Source organism: Lutra lutra, chromosome 18, assembly GCF_902655055.1.
Source record: "Lutra lutra chromosome 18, mLutLut1.2, whole genome shotgun sequence".
NCBI lineage: Eukaryota > Metazoa > Chordata > Mammalia > Carnivora > Mustelidae > Lutra > Lutra lutra.
In genome coordinates, this window is record NC_062295.1 from 3,898,524 (window position 1) to 3,919,863 (window position 21,340).

The 21,340-nt window shown below is 44.5% G+C and overlaps 2 protein-coding genes across 11 annotated transcripts in view; one reads left to right on the forward strand and one right to left on the reverse strand.

The window, feature by feature from the left end:
• GLYR1 (glyoxylate reductase 1 homolog) overlaps positions 1-5,646 on the reverse strand; it is a 34,976-nt gene extending 29,330 nt beyond the window's left edge. For 6 of the 7 annotated variants that reach the window (XM_047713236.1, XM_047713235.1, XM_047713234.1 and 3 more), the window contains exons 1-3: positions 5,532-5,646; positions 4,468-4,504; positions 3,107-3,186 (exon numbers count right to left, since the gene is read on the reverse strand). In XM_047713236.1, the coding sequence (XP_047569192.1) occupies positions 3,107-3,186; positions 4,468-4,504; positions 5,532-5,635 (221 nt within the window). In that variant the 5' untranslated portion in view covers positions 5,636-5,646. Of the gene's footprint in view, positions 1-3,106; positions 3,187-4,467; positions 4,505-5,502 lie in introns of all 7 variants that reach the window. The other variant, XM_047713237.1, reaches the window with a different exon arrangement.
• Positions 5,647-5,750: 104 nt separating this feature from the next.
• The window catches only part of UBN1 (ubinuclein 1), a 40,112-nt gene continuing 24,522 nt past the window's right edge, over positions 5,751-21,340 (forward strand). For 2 of the 4 annotated variants that reach the window (XM_047713227.1, XM_047713230.1), the window contains exons 1-7: positions 5,752-6,467; positions 11,025-11,312; positions 15,263-15,349; positions 15,919-16,014; positions 16,380-16,514; positions 17,226-17,329; positions 18,043-18,481. In XM_047713227.1, the coding sequence (XP_047569183.1) occupies positions 11,064-11,312; positions 15,263-15,349; positions 15,919-16,014; positions 16,380-16,514; positions 17,226-17,329; positions 18,043-18,481 (1,110 nt within the window). In that variant the 5' untranslated portion in view covers positions 5,752-6,467; positions 11,025-11,063. Of the gene's footprint in view, positions 6,468-11,024; positions 11,313-15,262; positions 15,350-15,918; positions 16,015-16,379; positions 16,515-17,225; positions 17,330-18,042; positions 18,482-21,340 lie in introns of all 4 variants that reach the window. The other 2 variants (XM_047713228.1, XM_047713229.1) reach the window with 2 other exon arrangements.

The following is a 21,340-nucleotide window of genomic DNA, read 5'->3' on the forward strand; positions in this document are numbered from 1 at the left end:
AAGTGGAGAGAAGAGGGAGAAGCAGGCTCCCCACTGAGTGGGAAGCTGGACTTGGGGCTCATTCCCAGGATGCTGGGATCATGACGTGAGCCAAAGGCAGAGGCTTAACCGACTGAGCCACCCAGGCGCCCCATGTGGGGGTTGTTTTTGTTTTTGTTTTAAGACTTTATTTTATTGAGGGGCACCTGGGTGGCTCAGTGGGTTAAGCCACTGCCTTCTACTCAGGTCATGATCTCAGGGTCCTGGGATCGAGCCCCGCATCGGGCTCTCTGCTCAGCGGGGAGCCTGCTTCCTCCTCTCTCTCTGCCTGCCTCTCTGCCTGCTTGTGATCTCTCTCTGTCAAATAAATAAATAAAATCTTTAAAAAACAAAAACAACCCCCACAAACCAGACCTCGCTGAAGTCCTTAGGAATTTCCAACTCTCAAATGTCTTTCTTTTCAAACACAAATCCTTTCTCTACCTCTCAAGTTTCCCTTAAAGCCACTTGCTTCTTACCAACTTACTCTCTCTCTTGTACTGTATTTATATGTCAACCTGAAGTTTACTGAACCCGTCGTATACCACAACACACTACAAACAAATGGCACTACTTCTGCATAACTACAAGGTAGAGAGCATCGTCCCACATTGTGGGCAAGGACACAAGGGTTAGAAAGGTAAAAACAACTTGCCCAAACTGTAGGCCAGGTGCGATGGCATCTGAATGCACAGGACACCAGCCTCAAATCCAGAGCTCTTTCCTCAAAGTAACCCCCTGGACACTTCACCTTCAGATCATTTAAAGATAGTAAATAATGTCTGCTGATCTCTCATCACCCTTCTTCCTTCAGAGACGTGCCTGGAGATCCTCACCCCTTGTTTCCTTTCATTGTCAACTGCCTAGCCACCAAAAAATGTGTTGGTCCTGTGACAACTTACTTTTTAATAACTTTTTATGTGGAATTCTACCAAGCGAGCTTAACAAGCTTAAAGATATTATACCTAACAGCTGCCCCAAATCCACCTGCTTATGAATCCCCTCAAAGAACTTTAGTTAGAAGTCACATCAGCACCACCACTTCTAACACCACTAGGTTATTTCTGAGTTCAGTTAAGTGCGTCCCTTTCCTTGGCTTCACTCGTGTGCCTCGTGAAGTGCTGAAATGCACTCAACTCCATTTTTCCGTCTCACCTATAGTTTTTTTTTTTTTTTTTTAAACACACAGGCATCCGTTCTCTCTTCTGACTTGCAGCTTTTTACATTATAAGATCACAATGGCTTTCAGGCTTCCTGTAATCTGACCAAGCCCCATTTCCCATGAGTTTCCACCTTTGTCTTAGACGTGTACATCTCCACTTAGCGAACCAAGCTGGGTCAACCACATTGCCTGTTATTCTTGAGCACAGTTCTTTAACCCGGGGGGCGGGGAGCCTCTTTCTAACCATGCATCCAACTTAACGCCCAGGTGCTCACAGCCTTCACACTGCCTGCACTGCCCTTCTTCGTCCCGCCTGCTGGAATTCTATCGGTCCTCCAGAGGTGAATTCTAACTCCATCTCTTCCATCACTCTTCTTTGATCTGCCTCTTCTCCATGATCTCTCCTTGTTCTAGAACCCTTTAATAGTCACCTGTATCACTCACTCTGCACTTACTCCCATCTGTAATGTTTATGTCTTGTCACCTGAATTCCTAAAAGGCAAGGTCCACAACATTTGCTTTTCTCTACAAGTTCCTTTTGGTGTCAACAATTTGGTGTGGCTGTACAATTAGCACTTGTTTTATACACTGGGGCAATGTTTCTTATAAAGTCAATGGCATTACCAGAACATTCTGGCTTCCAGAGTGTCTCTGGATCTCAAAGCTCTGGGCCAGTGACTCCCTTGAATACTGTCATCAAAAGGTGGTAAATTGTTCTGTGACAGAGAACTGGGTATACTGGTGTATCTACAACAGTGAAGATAAACACTCCATTCAAACTCTAACGCAGGGGCGCCTGGGTGGCTCAGTGGGTTAAGCCTCTGCCTTCGGCTCAGGTCATGATCTCAGGGTCCTGGGATCAAGCCCCGAGTCAGGTTCTCTGCTCAGCAGGGACTCTACTTCCCATCCTACCCCCGCCTGCCTCTCTGCCTATTTGTGATCTTTCTCTGTCAAATAAATAAAATCTTTTAAAAATAAAATAAAACAAAATAAACTCTAACCCAAGGGGTGCCTGAGTAGCTCAGTCCATTAAGCATCTCATTCAGCTCAGGTCATAATCTCAGGGTTCTGGGATGGAGCCCCACGTCAGGCCCCTTACTCAGCGGGGAGCCTGTTTCTCCCTCTCCCTCTGCCTCTCCCCTGCTTATACTCTCTTGTGCAGGCTCTCTGTCAAAAAAACAATAAATAAAATCTTTAAAGAACAAAACAAAACAGAAAACCCTCTAACCCCGGCTGAGCACTCCGGTATATACACTCCTGAATGAGTGAAGAACACTTTATAATAGAGATCTTGCTATAGAATATCATAACATATATTTTAACCACGGCTATTAGATTCCTCAGAAAACTCACATTTTCAAACCCAAAACCACACTTTTCTCTAAAAGTGGTAAGTAGAAATGCAACTACTTAAACCATCTAGCTACACTCAGGTAATCAAATCCAAGTAATAACAAGAAAGCTGAACAAATCACCTGAAACTCAGGTAAATACACATTCTCTTCTTCACTGTGACCAAATGACCTATCAAAGAATCTCAAATGAATGGTCCTGATTTCACTGTAAACCTCACTCATGAAGCACAATGATAAACAGCCATTAAAAGAGAAACAAACATAGCCCTTATAAGAAGAACTACCTATGGGAGTCGATAAAGAGATGTCAGAGATAATTTTATTGTGATTATCATACTCAGAAGATAGTGAATTCTATTTTTCACTTGACTGAAATTGTTATAGGCCCCAAGACAATTTCTAGGAGCTAAGAACAGCACCTTTTATTTACGTATAAAGACAAAACAATACGCCATTCTAACAGACTACAGTAAAAATCACCTAGGGTCCCTAGAATATTCTCACAAGCAGCTCAGATCCAGGACAACGCCCAAAGAAAGGGAAAGCGAAACTCTTGATGAACACTACTCACTGATCTTCTGTTCCAAAAAACTTCACAAAGAAGCATTTCTTTCCACGTGGTTTCTTCAAGTCTTTGGGTGGATTAACAATCTGGGGAGTAAAAGGGGGAGAAAAGGTTTTTCCATACTTCTAAGTTGGTTAAAAAAAAGGAAACAAAAGGAATATGTTTAAAGAGAACCCAGGTAGTACATGTCTAAGTCTGGCACTTTTCTACTGAGATGTGTGGAAATGTGCAAATATTCTTTACGTTCCCTACATCTACCATGCAGCACTGTTCAGTAGGTAGAATATCCCTTCTGCTGGAATTGGCACTGTTTTAAAAGCAGTTAAAACTAAGATCAACATCAACCCCCCCAACCACGTGACCCTGTCATCACTGAAGAAATGCAAAGAACAGTTCTAAAAATACATCAGTAAAGTAAAAATGTTCGGTGGTGTCTATGTTTATCACTGTAAGCAGTGGATAATGTATAGAATTACTGAATCAATATGTTGTCCACCCCAAAACGACTATAGTGTTTTGTTAATTATGCTTCAATTAAAAAAAAAAAACTGTGCAAGGAGAGTTGAGGCAGGTAATAATGACAATGAGAACAACTGAGGCAATGAAAATGCCATATTGCAAAGAAACAGTCTGAAGACATTTCCTGGGCTCCTTGCAAGAATATAAAAAGAGAACATTTGGAAAGCTATGACGGATCGCCTCATGCAAAATCTGGAATGCCAACTTCTGCAAAGATGCACTGGAGCAGCACATATGGTAACATGGAAAGAAGATTTAAACTTAGTTGGGACAAAAATACTTTGACTTTTCACTAACCTACATTTAGACTCCTCTCTTCCTGGGGAATTTATTTTCTTCTCCTTTTGTTACATTTAAGTGTAAAGCTAAATTCAAATTAGAATTGATTTCCAGGATTAAAAAACCTCACCAAAACCACCTCTGATTCAAGAGATAAGCGTTTACTGCAGATTACAAGATCTTGTTTATATTATATTGCCTTTTCTAAACCAACAGTAGAGAGAGAAAAACTCTTTTGAGTTATATATTTATTTTTTGGAAGGTTTTATTCATTTATTTGACAGAAAGAGAGACAGCGAGAGAGGGAACACAAGCAGGGGCAGTGGGAGAGGGAGAAGCAGGCTTTCCGGAGAGCAGGGAGCCCGATGTGGGGCTCAATCCCAGGATCCAGGGATCATGACCCGAGCTGAAGGCGGATGCCTAACAACTGGGCCATCCAGGCACCCCTCTGAGTGTTATTTAAATAGGTCCAGTTTCACTAAATGCCAGAAACTGAGGGGAATGAATCTTACAGTCTCCAGCTCCTCAAACCCACTTCACGTATCTTCCAATAGTAGCAAGACACTCACCTTTCCTGGCCAAGGAGGATACCGGCCGAGTTTCCCCCTAGAGAAAACACACAGTCAGCATCTGCCCTGGAAAAGCCAGTCCATCTCCTTCAACCCACTCAACGTCAAATTTAGTTTCCTAACTCTCCACCTGCACCCTCAAGTGCCAGAACAAAAACTGGCAAACAGGAGGTCTTAATTTGGCTTCCACAGCTGGGCCCAAGAGGCCCAAACTCTTCAGAAATGAAATACAGAAGTGCATAAAGTATGTGCATTCTTTGGGTGACAGGGAAGACAGAACAACAAAACCAAGAGTCACTTGTATAGAGCCTCCCCGTGACGGGGGTTGGAGGGTAGTTTGCTCTGGAAACACAGACTTCCCCTTACAAAGTCTGGTTTAATTCACGAGCCCGGCTTTGACAAATGCTAATGGAAACCTTCCTCTGGGTCGAAAAGTGAGCTACGTCGCTCCAGGGAAGCGGCGACAGTCAGTCTTGGTTCGGGCGGTTGTCTGGGACACAGAAGCAGACCACAAGAGGCACCCAAGAAGGCACTGCTTACTGCCAAGCCTTCAGCTGTAAAGGAGAAGTCCCCCTTCCATTTCTTCACGGGGCAGCGCCAGCAGTCCGGTTTCGACACCCCCAGCCAAGTAGCCCGCACAGGTCGTTTCCATTTCAACGCGAGTTTTGACGGGCTTGCCCAGGCGAGATGGTCCCGCCGGCTCCCCGACTCTCCCGCTGTCTGAGGAGCCTCAGCAAGACCCCAAGGACCCGGCGTCCGCGGGAGCTGTGCGGCGCCAGAGACTCCCTTCACGGTGGCCGCCGGCGTGCAGGTGCGGAGCGAAGCCCTCCCCTAGGCGGCCCTGGGGTTCAGAGCCCAGCCCGCCGCGGCCACTCTCGGCCTCAGTCCCCCGGGGCCGGGCTGCCCCTTCCGCCCGGCGTAGCTCCCAGCGCCGGCCCCTCATCTCGCCCTCTCTCCGCAGCCTGGAGCGCATAGAAAGGAAGCTCCGGGGCTGTCCGCGAACCCCGCGCCCAGTGGGGGAGCTCCCCGGCGCACCTCGCTTAGCCCTGGCCGCCCGGACTCACCACACCAAATCGCCGAGCCGCAGACTCACAGCCGCCATCTTACCACCCAACCACCGCCGACGCACGGGCCGCCGGGAACACCAGGTCGCCCCGGCGCCGCCCATTGGAGTGCGCCCGGCCACGTGACGAGGGCCGGCTGTCATCGGCCACGCCGCTGCCCTGACGTCACCGCGCCCTCAGGGGTTCATTGGCCAGTGGAGCTGCACGTGACCCGGGCGCCGCGGTCTCGGCGCGCCGGAGTCTGGAGTCTCCCGGCTCCTTCCCCCTCCCTCCGGCTCGTGACAACGGAGCGCCCGCGGTCTGAGGCGGCGGAGGTGGCGGCGACGGTGCGGCCGTTCGAGTTCGCGACGGAGCCAGCCCTGCGGTCCGCCCCGCCCCTGGGCTCTGGCCTCCAGCCCCCTCCGGTCGGCGCTTCCGTTACGGCCGTTAGTCCCGCGCGGGGGCCGGCCGTGTCGCCACACCGGGAGCTGCCCTGACGGACCTCGGCGCGGCCTGGAAGCCTGTCTCCGCCCGCGCCCGGGGCCCGCGCCCGGCGGGCTCTGCGTGTCCTCGCCCGGGGGGCGGACGGGTCTTTCGGTGCGCGCTTTCTAACGGCCGGCGTCCGGGGAGCGGCTCGGAGCCCGCGTTCGCCGCCTCAAGTTCTCCCGGGGCGCCAGTTGCAGCCCGCCCGAGGTCTCGAGCTGCTCGACCGACGTGGAGCCGGCGTCTCTCCGCTTCCTCCGGGGCCGGGGCGGCGGCACGGCCGGCGAGGCTCCCCCGGGCGCGTGGGGACCCGGCCATGGGCCGCGGCGCGGGTTGGCCGCCCGCCGGGAAGCATGGCTCGGGGGCCGGCCGCTAGCAGCGCCGCAGCCCGGGCGCCCGGGCCGGCATGAGGACGGCCGCGGGGGGACGAGTGCGGCCCTCGGGGCCGTAGCCTGCGTCGCGCCGGGGACAAAGGTGCGTGTCTTTGTCGGGACCGGGCTCTCACGTACCTCTCGTTGTAGTTTGACACTTTTAGAGAAGTTGGGAGCTGGCTGTTGTCACAACAGGAAGGCAGATGCTCGCGTAGTTTCAGTACGTGAAAACCAAGGCGTTGAATGGGGAACTGTTCACCAGCAGTTCAGCACAGGGCCCAAGCACCCGGGTGGAGAATAACAGTTTTTGAAAAGGTCCCAATCCCTCTTGGAGACTCCACATAGTTTACGTGTCGACTTAGAGTTTTTCTTGAGTCGCCCTCTTGCTTGGAAAAAGGTGGCGGCGGATCCTCACGCATCTCCAGTAGGTGTTTCTGTTATAGAGAGACTTTGGTTGTAAGAGTGTTTTTGTTTGTTTGTTTGTTTGTTTAGTGAGTTGGCTTGTCCGAAGCTTGGTTTTTCTTGGAGTTCAGTTTCCCTTAAGTACCGGCAGTTAGTTTCAGGAGCTGTCATTTACTGTTTCATATTGTCTTAAGGGCAAACCAGTTATTGAAAACACATTTAAGATTCCAGGAAATGATTTCATAAAATTCAACACGTTCATAATTTTAAAACTCTTTAGTTTTTGAGCAGTTGAAGGATATCTTAATGGTTTGATTAAAATATACGAATTTTAAATCAACATCACATTGGGCCTAGAGGCATTCCCATGAGAGTCAGAACATGGCAAAGAATATATGTTTAATGCTATTTTGGAAGTTCTAGCCAATGCAATAAGACATGAAACAAAAATAGAGACATTTCAGAAAGAAGAAAAAAATTCTCATTTCCAGAAATGACAGGGCAGCCTATTGTGGAGGGGGGAAGGGAAAGCCATTAAATAAGTTAAGTAAGGAGACTAATTACAAAGTCATCATACAAAATTAGGTTTTTCTGTTTCACTGATAATCAGTTTGAAAATACAACATTTGGGGCACCTGTGTGGCTCAGTTATTAAGCGTCTGCCTTTGGCTCAGGACGTGGTCCCAGGTTCCTGGGATCAAGCCCAGAGTCCGACTCGCCGCTTCTTAGGAAGCCTGCTTCTCCCTCTCCTATTCCCCTGGCTTGTGTTCCCTCTCTCCCTGCCCCTGTCAAAAAAAAAAAAAAAGAGGATGTATGATGAAAAAAAAAGTGTGATTCCTGGGAATAAACCAAGATGCAAAAGAAGGCTAGTGTTTCTTGGATGAGGTTTTTTGGGAGTGATGTTTTTGTGTGTACAGTACTGTGCTTTTATTTAGAGTGATGTTCAATTTGTTAAAATTGAGTATTTAAATATTTAGTTTTTCTTAAGCCTTTTAAGTTTCACTCCCAAATCTTTTTTCTTTTAAAGATTTTTATTTATTTTGAGAGAGAGGAAAAGGGAATGGGGAGAGGTGGAGGGAGAAAAAAGGGGAAAGAATCCCAAGCAGACTCCATGCTGAGCGGGATATGGGGCTTGATCTCACAACCCGAGATCATGACCTGAGCCCAAACCAAGTGTTGGACACTGAACGAGCTGAGCCACCCAGGTGCCCCCCCCACCATCTTACTTTACTTATAAATCTAAGAGTAGTTATATAAAAATAAAAATATTTGACTCCTGACAAAGCTTCAATTAAGGTACCAGTTCAAAAGATTACTTTCCACTAAACAATGAATTTTTTTGCAAATGTTAACTACCCTTAAAAGTTTTAAACTGCATTTAAAGTTTTTGTTTTTTTAGCAGGTCCATGCCCCAGCGTGGAACCCAAAGCCAGGCTTGAACTCATGGCTCTGAGATCAAGACCTGAGCTAAGATAAAAGCCCAATGCTTAACCAGCCAAGCCACTCAGGCACCCCTACGTTTAAAGTTTTATATGCTTCTTCTTTGAAATACTTCAGACTTCTGAAATGGTGAATTTATAAGCCTAATGGTAAAATCTTTCCAAAGACGTAACTCTTGTAATGTCTTCTCTTCAGACAGATGTAGAATTAGGTTTAAATGAACACTTTGATACTTGCATTAACGATTTCAAATTAAAATTGTAAGTCTAATAAGTCAATCATTATTATGTCTGATTTTCTTAAATGTTTCAAATAACTTCGTAACACGTAGCAAGCACTTACGGTGATTATAAAATTTAATCCAAAATCTAATTACTAAGTGTTAATATGTTATAGGTTTGATTTACTTTATTCTCTGGTCTTATTTGTAAAGTCATACAACCGAGAGAAGCAGTTTTACCATCCAGGTAAAACATGCAATGTCTAACATTAGGACCATGCTAAGGGTACTTTTTAAAAATTACTGCTTGCGGGCATCTGGGTGGCTCAGTCGTTAAAGTGTCTGCCTTGGGCTCAGGTCATGATCCCAGCATCCTGGGATTGAGCCCCATTTCCCCATATTGGGCTCCCTGCTCAACGGGGAGCCTGCTTCTCCCTCTCCAGCTCCCCTGTGCTTGTTCTCTGTCATAAATAAATGAAATCTAAAAAAAAAAAAAAAAATTACTATCTGGACAAGGACAGGAACCTGGTTGCCCCTTCCAGGGTGAACGTCCTATATTTCATCTGTTAACTTGCATGTTCCCTTCTTATAGTGAGACCTTGACTGCTTGTGTCAGTGGGGGACCTTTAAGCATCAGCTTTCAGCTGTGATTTATTTTCACAACCCAGGGCATCATGAATGTCCTGGGGCCCCTGAAAGGTTTTTTTAGGGGAATTTTTCCCCAACATTTTAGTGCGTGATGGTTTTTTGCACTACTAATCTATTTTGCTGCTAATTACTTTGCTGCCTACTTAGGATTATTCTAACTCTTCATTTTTAGATATTTTACTCCCTGATCTTAGCAATCAGAATTTTTGGTCATAGTAGAAAAAATGAACATTACGTATATAGTAAACATTCTTACATGGGGATATATGTGACATGTGTAAGTCTTCTTGAATTAGTTTCTACTAATCATTCATTACTGTCAAAATACAGTGAGCTTTTTTTTGGAATTTGTCAAAATAATTCTAAAGTTGACCTGAAATAATAAACAGGCTGGAATAACTATTTTTAAAAGAATAATAAGGATGAATTTTTGATTAAAGGTATTAAAATACACCATAGAAATTTTTCGAAACAGTATAGTTTTGGTTAAAGAATGTCTACATATACTAGATTAACAGGTTACATTTTAGTAACAGATCTTAAGATGTCTAATGCATTACTATATAACAAAAGCCAAATCAGCAGGGAAAAGAAAGGTTAGGGATTGAGGCTGGGAAGAAGCCAAGTTAGAGTACAATGTGAAAACTAAGTTAAAATTTCCTTTATACCTCACTTTAATCTAAATTAAACAGTAACAAAGCAGAAAAATGTAGTTGTAAGTGGTATGACAGGCATTTTATATATCAAAATTTATAGATTTATAAGAATTGTAAAAAGCTATGATTTTTAAAAATTATTTTTATTAACATATAATGTATTATTTGCCCTAGGGGTACAGGTCTGTGATTTATCACGCTTACACATTTCACAGCACTCACCATAGCACATACCCTCCCCAATGTCCATCACCCAGCCGCCCTCTCCCTGCCCCCACCCCCTTCTGGCAACCCTCAGTTTGTTTTGTGAGATTGAGAGCCTCTTATGATTTGTCTCCCTCCCAGTCCCATCTTGTTTCATAAAAAGCTGTGATTTTTTTTCAACCATTTCCTTAATGCTGGATATTGAGGTGGTTTTTTAAAATCATTTTTCTTGTATAAACAGGGCTGCAGTAAATATTTTTATTTAGTGGTGTTGTAGAAAGTTCACACTCGAGTGTGTTTCAAAAAGCAGGACGTATATAGTATAGATGATACCTGAAGCACCACACAAAAATTGTGTGTGGGTGTGTGTGGGTGTGTGTTTGGATATTTATATTCCGTAAACCCTTGGTATTCTGAGCTTTACTATCTATTTTGACCATTTCGAAGCAACTTTGAAGGTCTTTGGCATGTGATAATTTTTCATTTTGCTGAGGCCAAGTTTTGGGTGGAGAGGCAGGTGTGTTAGGAAATGAGCCGAGCCCCAGTCCTCTTGAGACACTGGTTTTTTACTTACCCAGAAGAGGCCGTACCTTCTGTGATCTGCTGAAAACTTTCTCATTGTAAAGATAGGCCCTAAATATAAGTGCAGTGCTGGTGATGAAAATATAGAGATCTTAAGAAAGAGATTATTCTCAGCCAGAAAAAAAAAGTGTCGGATAAATTAAACGAAAAATACTACTCTCTAGTGGTGTTTGCAGTTTTGAGGATTCTTTAAGGCCCTATCAGAATGGATTCTCTAACATCAAAGAACTATTGACTAGGCATAGAAAAAAAGACTAGAAAGAAGTATGCTGAACACTATCTCTCAATGATAGGATTTGGGGTGATTTACGTTTACATTTAAAAATGGTATATTTAAGATGAATAGTATTGAAGAACAAAGAAGCAGTGAGTGGTAATAAAGATCAACTTAACAAAGGATTCTTCTTGACAAAGAAATTCTTTTAAGCTTGAATCTGAGTAGCTGAACAGGAAAAATCACCATTTTTATCATCTTGGTTTGACCTGGCCCTTCTTTTAATGTTAACAGAAGCCATGCAGTGACACCCGCTAAGACTTGTTGGTAGCCATGTCGGAGCCCCACAGGGTCCAGTTCACCTCTCTCCCAGGTTCTCTGAATCCTGCATTTTTGAAGAAATCCCGGAAAGAGGAGGCTGGGGGAACAGAACAGCATCAGGACTCTGAGCCGGCTGCGGCAGCTGTTCGGATTACACTCACCCTCTTCGAACCGGACCACAAGCGCTGTCCAGAGTTCTTCTACCCGGAGCTGGTGAAGAACATACGAGGGAAGGTGAAAGGCCTTCAACCTGCAGACAAGGTACACCCGAGCAGCCTCAGACTCTGAGACTCTCAGACTCTGTCTGCGGATACAGTGCATGGCACATCCTGTGCAAAAGGGGCTTCTGAAGGGTGGAAGCAAGACTAGAAAGGCTCTGGCTATCCCAAGATCATGGCAGTTAGTCCAAAGCAGTCACAAGGCGTGCTGGTTTTGCCACGGGCAGGAAAGGATAGAATTCTTTCTAGAACCATTCTTCTGATGTATGCTAGAGAGAACACTGTGCATCCAAGGCTAATATGAATTATGGGTAATAATAAACAATGAAGCTTTTCACGCCAAGGTTATTTATACGTGTTATGTGTAAACGTGAGCAGTCCCTGGCTGTTCCAGCCCTGGAATTTGGTGCTGGACATTTTTCTTTTCCAATGGAATCTCACTCTGGTTAGTGTAAGGAGCAGACGAGAAAAGACCCTGACTGCTCATCTCTTCTGAACAGTGAGATTCTGGATAGTTTCTTTGCCTGGATGGATGGAGACCTGTTTTTATGGGATTTTTTTTTTTTTTTTAATATATTTTGTTTGTCAGAATTAGGTCGTAGCCTTTAGGTCTTTTGAGAATCAGTTTGATTTCTTTTTTTTTTTTTTTAAAGATTTTATTTATTTATTTGACAGAGAGAGATCACAAGTAGACGGAGAGGCAGGCAGAGAGAGAGAGAGAGAGGGAAGCAGGCTTCTTGCTGAGCAGAGAGCCTGACGTGGGACTCGATCCCAGGACCCTGAGATCATGACCTGAGCCGAAGGCAGCGGCCCAACCCACTGAGCCACCCAGGCGCCCCTCAGTTTGATTTCTTAAATGTTTTTTTTTAATGACCTATTTATTTTCCCGGCAGATTTGTTTTGTTCAGTATGGAACTTCTCAAACATGCTCAGAGGAAGAGAGTAGCGTAAAAGCCCGCATGTACCCATCACCACCTTCAGCTATTACTGATGTTTTGATAATTAACATAAATGTTAATAAATTTATTTATTTATTTATTATATATTTATAAATAAAATAATAAAATTATAAAATTTTTAAAAATACCATTTGCTGAATTAAATACATAAGAAAAATGCATATATGATAAATTAACAGGTTGATGCATTTTCACAAGCTCAATACACCCATGTATCCTGTGCCTGGATTAGAAAATACAGTATTTTCCAGGACACCAGAAATCCTCTTCCTGCTCTTCCAAAATACTACACAGGCCCACTGCTCTGATTTGGAGTATTTTGGTTGCTAGAGTGGCTCTTAGTAAAATGAGGATCAGCCTGGTACAGGGTGCTTGAGGGTAGAATGAGATCACATAGGTATAATTTTTGGCAGCATAACTCAGTGGCCCGTGCTCCTTCATTTTTAATTGAAGCTGTTGTTCAGCTTCAATTAATTGAAGTTTAATTGAAGCACTGTTGTGCTGTTGGGGGTGAGTGCCTTTGGTTAGGAGGATTATCTGTTTTCTTTGCTCAGGTTAAAATGTGTTTCCCGATTAAGATATGATTAACTGAATGGAAGCCAATAAGTTTCTGCGAAGGGTCAACCTGTTATTTGAGGGCTTTTGGGCAGAATGAGAAAAAAATAATTTCAAATCCATTCGTGATTTTTTTCCAAGGTCGGAATGGGATCATCTTCCTTGAGAGGAAGAGACAGTAGCAGGGATTGGTTGAGGTCTTTATTTATGAGTTTAACTGAAATTAGAACTCTAGTACTCTGATTCCACCTTTTTGAGGGATCCAGACGTTCCCCATAGCAGAAAAATGTATGGAGCATATACAGAGAGCTTTGGATTCAGTTTAAGGGGATTCATTCCTGGCCCTCAGATTCAGAACTCCTGAATCTTTGTGTCTACTCTGTGGTTTTCAAAGTATTATGTAATCTGATGGATTCATGTATTAATTCAGTTAGTGTGTGTGTGTGTATGAGTGTGTGTGTGTGTGTATATATATATATATATATATATTTTTTTTTTTTTTAAGATTCTATTTATTTATTTGACAGAGATCACTAGTAGGCGGAGAGGCAGGCAGAGAGGAGGAAGCACTCTCCCCACTGAGGAGAGAGCCGGATGCGGGGCTCAATCCAAGGACCCTGGGATCATGACCCAAGCTGAAGGCAGAGGCCTTAACCCAATGAACCACCCGCGCGCGCACGCACACACACACACACACACACACACACATATATATATATTTTTTTAAAGATTTTATTTATTTGACAGAGAGAGACCCAGCAAGAGAAGGAACACAAGCAGGGGGAGTGGGAGAGGGAGAAACAGGCTTCCCACCGAGCAAGGAGGCCGATGCAGGGCTCAGTCCCAGAACCCTGGGATCATGACCTGAGCTGAATGCGGACACTCAACAACTGAGCCACCCAGGTGCCCCAGCATATATTTCTTATAAAGGCACTGGGCAAGATGCTGAGGACTATATAAAGGTGGAGAAGCCACTATCCCAGCCTCAAAGGAGCTTTCAGTCTTGTAGGTACTTTAGAATTAAGCCAACACAGGTAACAGGAGTTACAATGTGGCAGTTGCTAAGTCTCATGTAAAAACAAACCCTGCAGGGCTTGGACAGCAGAGAGCTTACATTCCGGATGCTGTGCGTGGACAGAGGTGGACCTTCATGCGTGCAAAAGTAGTCCTTTTTGGACAACTACTGGTTGCAAGACATGAGAGAGTATGCATTGTATCCACTATTTCTATAGATTGGTGGAAGTTCTTTAAATTACTTAAAGTGCTTGAGTTATGTGTGATCATTATAGAAAACACAAGGTACAGATGAGTGTATGTTTTAAAGAACACTCACCTGTGGCACTTATATGTACGTTCCACAATATCTCATTTAACTGGTCCTCATGAGTGGATGGGATTCCAGTGGGCAGGGATGGGAGGGTCTTAAGACGGGCATCCAGTCTTTAGTGATTTTTGTCTACTTAAATGTATTCCGTTTAGGAGTCTTTTATTAAAATTAAGGTTCCTTGCCAAAGAAACTTAAAGTCCAACTCTGAAAATTTACTTGATGAGAAAAATGGAAAACTACGTTCATGGAGTAGAAATAAAACTGGAAAACCATGTGAAAATATTGGGAGTGGGTACTGACATTGGGAGGAAAGATAAGATTATTGATCCATCAAGATAAGCTTCTAGGCAAAAGGAATGCTATGAACCTGGTTATGACTATTTTTTGTTTTGTTTTGACTATTGATAGCAGTGAGGGAAGTGCAGGTTCATACCACTCTACTAAAAAATACAGCAGAATAGCTCTCCAGGACTTGTACTTTCAGTGGGTTCTTAACCTTTTTGAGCCATTGACTGCTTTGGAAGTCAGTGAAGCCTATGGACCTTCTTAGAGTACTGTTTTTAAATGCGTGGAATAGTTTTTAGGGTTACAAAGGAAACCAACTGGGGGCGCCTGGGTGGCTCAGTTCATTAAGCAACTGCCTTCGGGCCAGGTCATGATCCTGGAGTCCCAAGATCGAGTCCCACATCGGGCTCCCTGCCTAGCAGGGAGTCTACTTCTCCCTCTGATCTTCTCCCCTCTCATGCTCTCTCTCTCTCTCTCTCTCCCTCATTCTCTCATATAAATAAATACAACTTCAAAAAAAAAAAAAAAAACAAAGGAAACCAACTCTATTGAAACAGTTCTATGCAGGTTGAGCATCCCTAACTAAATGCCCTTTGCCATATTTGGAGCCCTCTGGGACATAGTGCTTTGGTGGGCAGTTGTAGGCATTTAGTTAAGTTTTGTTGAATTATGTGAATGGAAACTTTATTTCCTTTAGTAACTAAGGTAAACACTGTTGGGAGAGTAGCATGTGTTTTATCTTGTCTTTTTTGAAAAAGCTATTTTCATTATGCAGTTCATGGGTATCGAGTAGTCAGTGCAGGTATTATGAATAGGATTGTGGGAATTTTTTTGTGACTCTTATTTTTGTGGAATGGTCTTTTACAGAAGAAAGATCTCTCAGATCCTTTCAATGATGAAGAAAAGGAAAGGCATAAAGTGGAGGCCCTTGCCCGGAAATTTGAAGAAAAATATGTAAGATTCCTCTCTTGGGCAACAAAACAACCTCGTTGAGTGGGAGAGGTTTCCAGACATTTTTATGTTCCTTTAGTGGATTATCATCTAAACAAGTACAGAGGTTGGAGAGAACAAAATGCAATTATTAGATAAATGCATTAAGGTACAGAAAATGCATGTGGCAGGCACTGGTGTGTGAAGCTAAATGGATGAATGAGCAAGAAGGGCCTTTTATTCCTAGAGTTTATGCTTAGAATAAATGTTTTGATACAAAGCATAAAAGTCATTTAGTTCCTTCTTCTGTTTTAGGTCATTTTATGCAGATACAAATCTGTTCTTTTTAGAAGGTCTTCAAGGGAATGGGGTTTGGAGTGGGTGTAGGGGTGTGTGTGTGTGTGTGACTACTTCACTGATTTTATAACCTTAGTCACTAGTTGATGGAATTCAGGGCAACTGTTAATTCTGCATATCAGAGAAAGTGTGTGGCCTTAGACGTAAACATTTCTTATTGAGAGGGTGGGCCTCATGCTATGTGTTTTTACTACAGTTACACGTGGATAAAACACATAACCTATTTTAAATTTTAGGGTGGAAAGAAACGTAGAAAAGATAGGATACAGGACCTGATTGACATGGGATACGGTTACGACGAATCTGACTCCTTCATTGATAATTCTGAGGCGGTAAGTCCTTACTGAAAATGCCCCTGGAGTCACCACACCCTGGCTTCTGCTGATGATGGCCTGGAGGTGGAGGTTGGGTTGGTGTGGGCATGTTCTCAGGGTGAAGAAAAGATCGCCCTGGTGAGAGAGAGAGCTAGCGAGAGCGAGGAAGTGACACGCTTGATCAGGCCATGTTTCCCTCACTGAAAATGTTGACCAGATTTGTCCAAACGCCTTTGAGCTTGGACATCCGTGGTTGACCAGAAGCAGGTCTTGTCTGAAAAGTCACCGAAGAACACAGTCATATCTGCTCAATCAAGACCCACTCTGTACGTTTGGACTAGAGTACCAAAACTTGGAGCTGACTGTTTGTTTCCCCCCTTCAGTATGATGAGCTTGTTCCGGCTTCTTTGACTACAAAGTATGGAGGATTTTACATTAACTCGGGAACCCTGCAGTTTAGACAAGCATCCGAGTCTGAGGATGACTTCATTAAAGAAAAGAAGAAGAAATCTCCAAAGGTTAGAACGATACTTGCTTTTGGATTTCAGAAGTGCTTTCCTTGTATGACTTCATAAGATCAGTAGGTGACTTGCCAAAATGCTAGCGTAGGATGGCTCAGGAGCTTGGTGGAAAGGCATGAGTTGTGCCGAGGCCGACAGGTCACTTCTCACACCTGTACTGTGGCGAGGTGCCGTGAACCTGGAGGTGTCCATGCCTGTGTCCAAGTAGGCTCAGCAGGGATTTGTTTCTCGAGGTGGTCTCAGGGCGGGGACTTAAGGCAGTGAAGGGTGTGGAGTGAGGGGAGTTTGCACCAGCCTTGCTGTGTCTCTTCTGTGGACATGTAGAGGACTTCAGTTCCCAGGGCTGTCACCCCCCCCAAAAATAAGTTAGCCTTAAGATAAGTTTATTTTGAAATCTGCCCACCACTGCCTGTGTGTTTCAAATAAGAGGTAGGGCCCATATACAGCTAACTTGAACTAGAAAAGTTTCGGGCTACAGAATGGCCTCTTGCCTCAGCCCTGGGTGCTTCCAGGAGACACTGTCAGTGGGAACGCTGTGTTGACCTGTTGCAGGTCTGTGGTCCAGGGACCGATCTGAAAGCTGTTGCTCAAGATGGTAATAAGACAGCTCTCAGGATGTGCCCTGGGCGGAGCAAGGCCAGTGCTGTGTAGTGCACTTGCTCCCTGAGTTAGGGAGCCGTGTAACTGTGCCTTGTCTTTAATTCTCAGAAGCGGAAGTTGAAGGAAGGTGGTGAGAAGATAAAGAAGAAGAAAAAAGATGACACTTATGACAAGGAGAAGAAATCGAAAAAGTCCAAGTTTTCCAAAGCCGGGTGAGAGGCAGCAGCTTCTTTGCTAGGATAAAATCTGACCTGTTAGGGCAGGACACCTGGGAGCTGACGCGCCCTCCTCCTCACAGCTTCAGAAGAGGCAGCAGGGCCTGGCCTTCCTTTCCCTCTCACGCCTCCCGCAGTGCCCTTCCGGGCAGCCGGTGCTCTCACATCTCTGTGTGTCAGACACTGGAGCTCTCTCTGTCCCTCTGTCAGTGTTGGCGGCTATGTCTGTCACTGTGTGACTGCTGATGTTTCTTGTTCTCTTGAGCTCCCCTCCTCTGCCCCAGTTCTCCTTCCGTCTCTGCCATTTCCTTTGTCTTCTGTGGTCCCGCTTTCTTCACCTCACTTGGTCTCACCCCAGCTGCCCTTCAAGTTGCTGCTGCTCTCTGCTGCTCCTGCTTTTTCCCGCTAAATACTTTTCTGGCCCCCCACCCCTTTTTCGCAACCTTTTATTTCAGCCTGACAGTGGTTTTTAAAAACACATCGGATATTTAGCATTCTGTGACACTGTTTTGTTAACCTGTATTAAATCTCAAGCTTTGGTCCCAGCAAGAAGGAGTTTTATATGCCAAGAGGAGGGAGGAGGAGTAACAGGGTGGCCTTGTGACTGAGGTTCCTGGAGACCGTTGCGCTGGGAGCAGGGGCAGTCTCTCATGAATTTCCCTTTAGAGGTGTACTGCAGCTCTCGTAACCAGTTTCCTCCTTGCTTGCAGCTTCACAGCCCTCAATGCCAGTAAGGAGAAGAAGAAAAAGAAATATTCTGGGGCTTTGAGTGTTAAAGAGATGCTAAAGAAATTTCAGAAGGAGAAAGAGGCTCAGAGAAAGAGGGACGAAGACCATAAGCCCGTAGCGGTCTCGTCGGCGGAAGCTCAGGGCCTGCGGGAATTGGAGGGCGCCTCTGACCCTTTGCTCTCGCTCTTTGGCTCCACTTCTGACAACGACTTGCTCCAGGCAGCCACTGCCATGGACTCGCTGACTGATTTGGACTTGGAGCAGCTGCTCAGTGAGTCTCCAGAAGGAAGCCCTTTCCGTGATATGGATGATGAGAGCGATTCCCTTGGGGTGGGACTGGACCAGGAATTCAGGCAGCCCTCTTCCCTCCCTGAAGGCCTGCCTGCACCCCTGGAGAAGCGCGTTAAGGAGCTGGCTCAGGTATGGTGACACAGAGTGGCCGGGCTTTCCTGGAAGCGGTTTGGGCAGATTGACGCTGGTTCTGCTCCACATGAAGCTCCCTGCCCAGAGCAACCCTTAGTGAATTGGCAGTTTTGGCGTAAGCTTTTCCAAGCTCTCTTCTCCTCCCAAGTGAGGAAACCACGTAAGCTCTGCCTGTCAGACATCACTTTTAGGCCTTTTGTGGTTCTTCCAGAGCTGGAAAATCTACTTTCTTCTGGGGGGAATTTCTGTCTTTCCATTTCCTGCCTATCAGTTCCTTCCCTGCAAATATCTTTCCTTTGGTGCATAGACTGACACTGATGCTGGCAGCAGGCGGCTGAGGCACAGATCGGTCATTTTAGTAATCTCTTGAATGTTTTCAAAATTCACAAAAGCTTGCAGATGAATGTTACCCACAGAGAGTATGTGCTTAGTTGCCACTGGGTTTCAGTTGCTCCTTGGGCTTGCCTGTCGTCACCATTAGGTAGTGATTACAGGAATGCCTAAGGTTCACGTGATAGATGAAAAGGAGCTGAACCTTAGTAATGTCCGTGAACCACTGAAAACAATGATAGTCTTTGGGCTATAGCAGCCAATGGCAATTGGGAATGGATTTCTAGAGTGCTAAAAATTGTCAATTTGGTAATGTATTACTAACCGTAAACCAAGCATAGGTCATTAGTTACGATGACTTTTAATTAAAAAAAGTTTGACCTTGGGCATCATGACTTATAATGCAACTCCTGCGGCATTCATGGTCTGTAGCTTAAGTCTTAAGCCAGTGATTCTCACAGGATTTCAGAATCACTGTCATACGTAATCTCTCTTGTGTTTTAGGGAAGGGTAAATGTTAACCAGTGCTACAAATGATTTTCTTGTTTCCAAAAAATATTTAAGGACAACATACAAAGTAAAGCAAATGTCTTACTTGGATTTCTTGTTCTTCCTCGTTAGCCTATGTGCAGTATTCTGTTTGAATGTGATGACTTAAATGAATTGTGCCATGTCAGGGATTCAGAGTATATCTTAATAGGACATTAAGTTGGAAGTAGTTGAATCTGAACTTGGCATGTTTGAGCATACTGTTCTGTGTTTGCTCTCAGAATTTGTTTAAAAATGTTCTTCTCAATCCTCCTCAATCCTTCTCAATTGTAATCAAATTGTTTTGTAGCTTCTGAAAGTCTTGTTAAGCAAGTTGAGTGAGATATATGTGGCAGTTAGCCAGTCATTTCTTGAGAGAAAAGTCAAAACCATTCTTGGATTTGTCCCTACCCCCACCGTAGGTAGTGTTCTAGTCTGATCACTTAGACTCATTATTTCAATTTCTTGGGAAAGATGGACCAGTGCAATGGAAACAGAACGGCTTAACATGCAACAGCATTGGGTTGTGATTCAAGAAAGCCTCGCTTTCTGGAGTCCACTGGATGGACCCTGAGCAAGCTGTCCTTCCTCAGCGATTGCCAGGTTATCTCTTGGGACAATGGAGAACAGGGTTCTGGATCCCGTAGATAAGGTAGGCTTGGGTTTTGGTGGGAAGGTGGTGACCAGGACAAACTGACATACTGAAATGAAAATACAGTGTTCATATGTGAAATTGATACTTTAGTCATCACCTGGCCCTTCTACTATAACAGTGTTAAGAAACTTCGGGAAATGGGGTAGAAAGTGGGGATTATCCATCATTCTGCCAATCTGAAAACTATTTTCAATTTGCTTATTCCTTTCTAGCTTCTGTGTATGTTTTTATGCAGTTGTACTTATAGTTGTGAATAATTGTTTCCTGCTTTCTTCACTTAATAAATATTATTGTAAAGCCCTCATCACTTCTGATGGTTGCATGGAAAAGAAGGCTTATTTTTAGAAAGTTACTTAATGCCATTCCAAAGATGCTCAGGTGCTCCCTTCCCACCGGGCCTTTGCTTGGGTACTTGGAGCCTCCTGCATGTGTGCACAAGTGCTCTAAACCCAGATCTCACTGAGCTGGGAAAAGCTATTCTTCCCAGTAGAAAAAAGCCTATGTACACAAAAACTGCATACAAGTCCACAAGCCACCCATGGATATTTGGATCCTTAATAAGGAGCCCTGTCCTCAAACTTGAACTGGACATTGCGTTTTTAAAATTTAAATTAAACTTGATGTACATAACTGTAACATTAGTAGTGTTATGTGTTTCTCACTTTATTTTTCACTCCCCTTACTATCTTTTACACTCTTTTATTTTTATAAGATTGTTTACATTTAAAATTTTCGCTCTGGGTAATAAATACATCAGTTTCTACTGTTGTCTAGAAAACTGCCCAGATCTTAGGGCTTCAAAGAATAGTTCGTTTCTCCTGACTCTGGGTGACCAGGCAGATCCTCTTCTGGCCCTGCCTGGCTTACTCTTGTGGCTACATTCAGCTGGCAAGTCGGCCAGGCGCTGGGACGGCTGGGATGGTCAAGATGACCAGAGCATCTGGCCTTTCCCTCCTCTGATCTTCCATCCTGGGTTTCTCCAGGGTGTGGCAGTTTCAGGGCAACATTTCAAGAGAATGAAGGTGGCAGCTGCAAGGCCTGTAAGATCTAGCCATAGAAGTTGTGTGTTCGCATCCCTTCTCCCACTCTGTCGGTAAAGCAAGTCGCAGGAGCAAACCAGGTTGGAGGGTTGGGAAATTAGAGGCCACCTCCCTGCGGCAGAATGCATGTACTGGGAGGGAAGGGATCTGCGGTCCTCTTTGCCATCTATCACAGTCTCATAAACCGATTCTAATCTGGTACGTATCCGTTCCTTAGGAATTAATCTTTGCTGTGGGAAGCGAGAATTAGATTTACCTTCTAACTAGACATGATGCCTAAAACGTTGAACAAAATCTATTTGA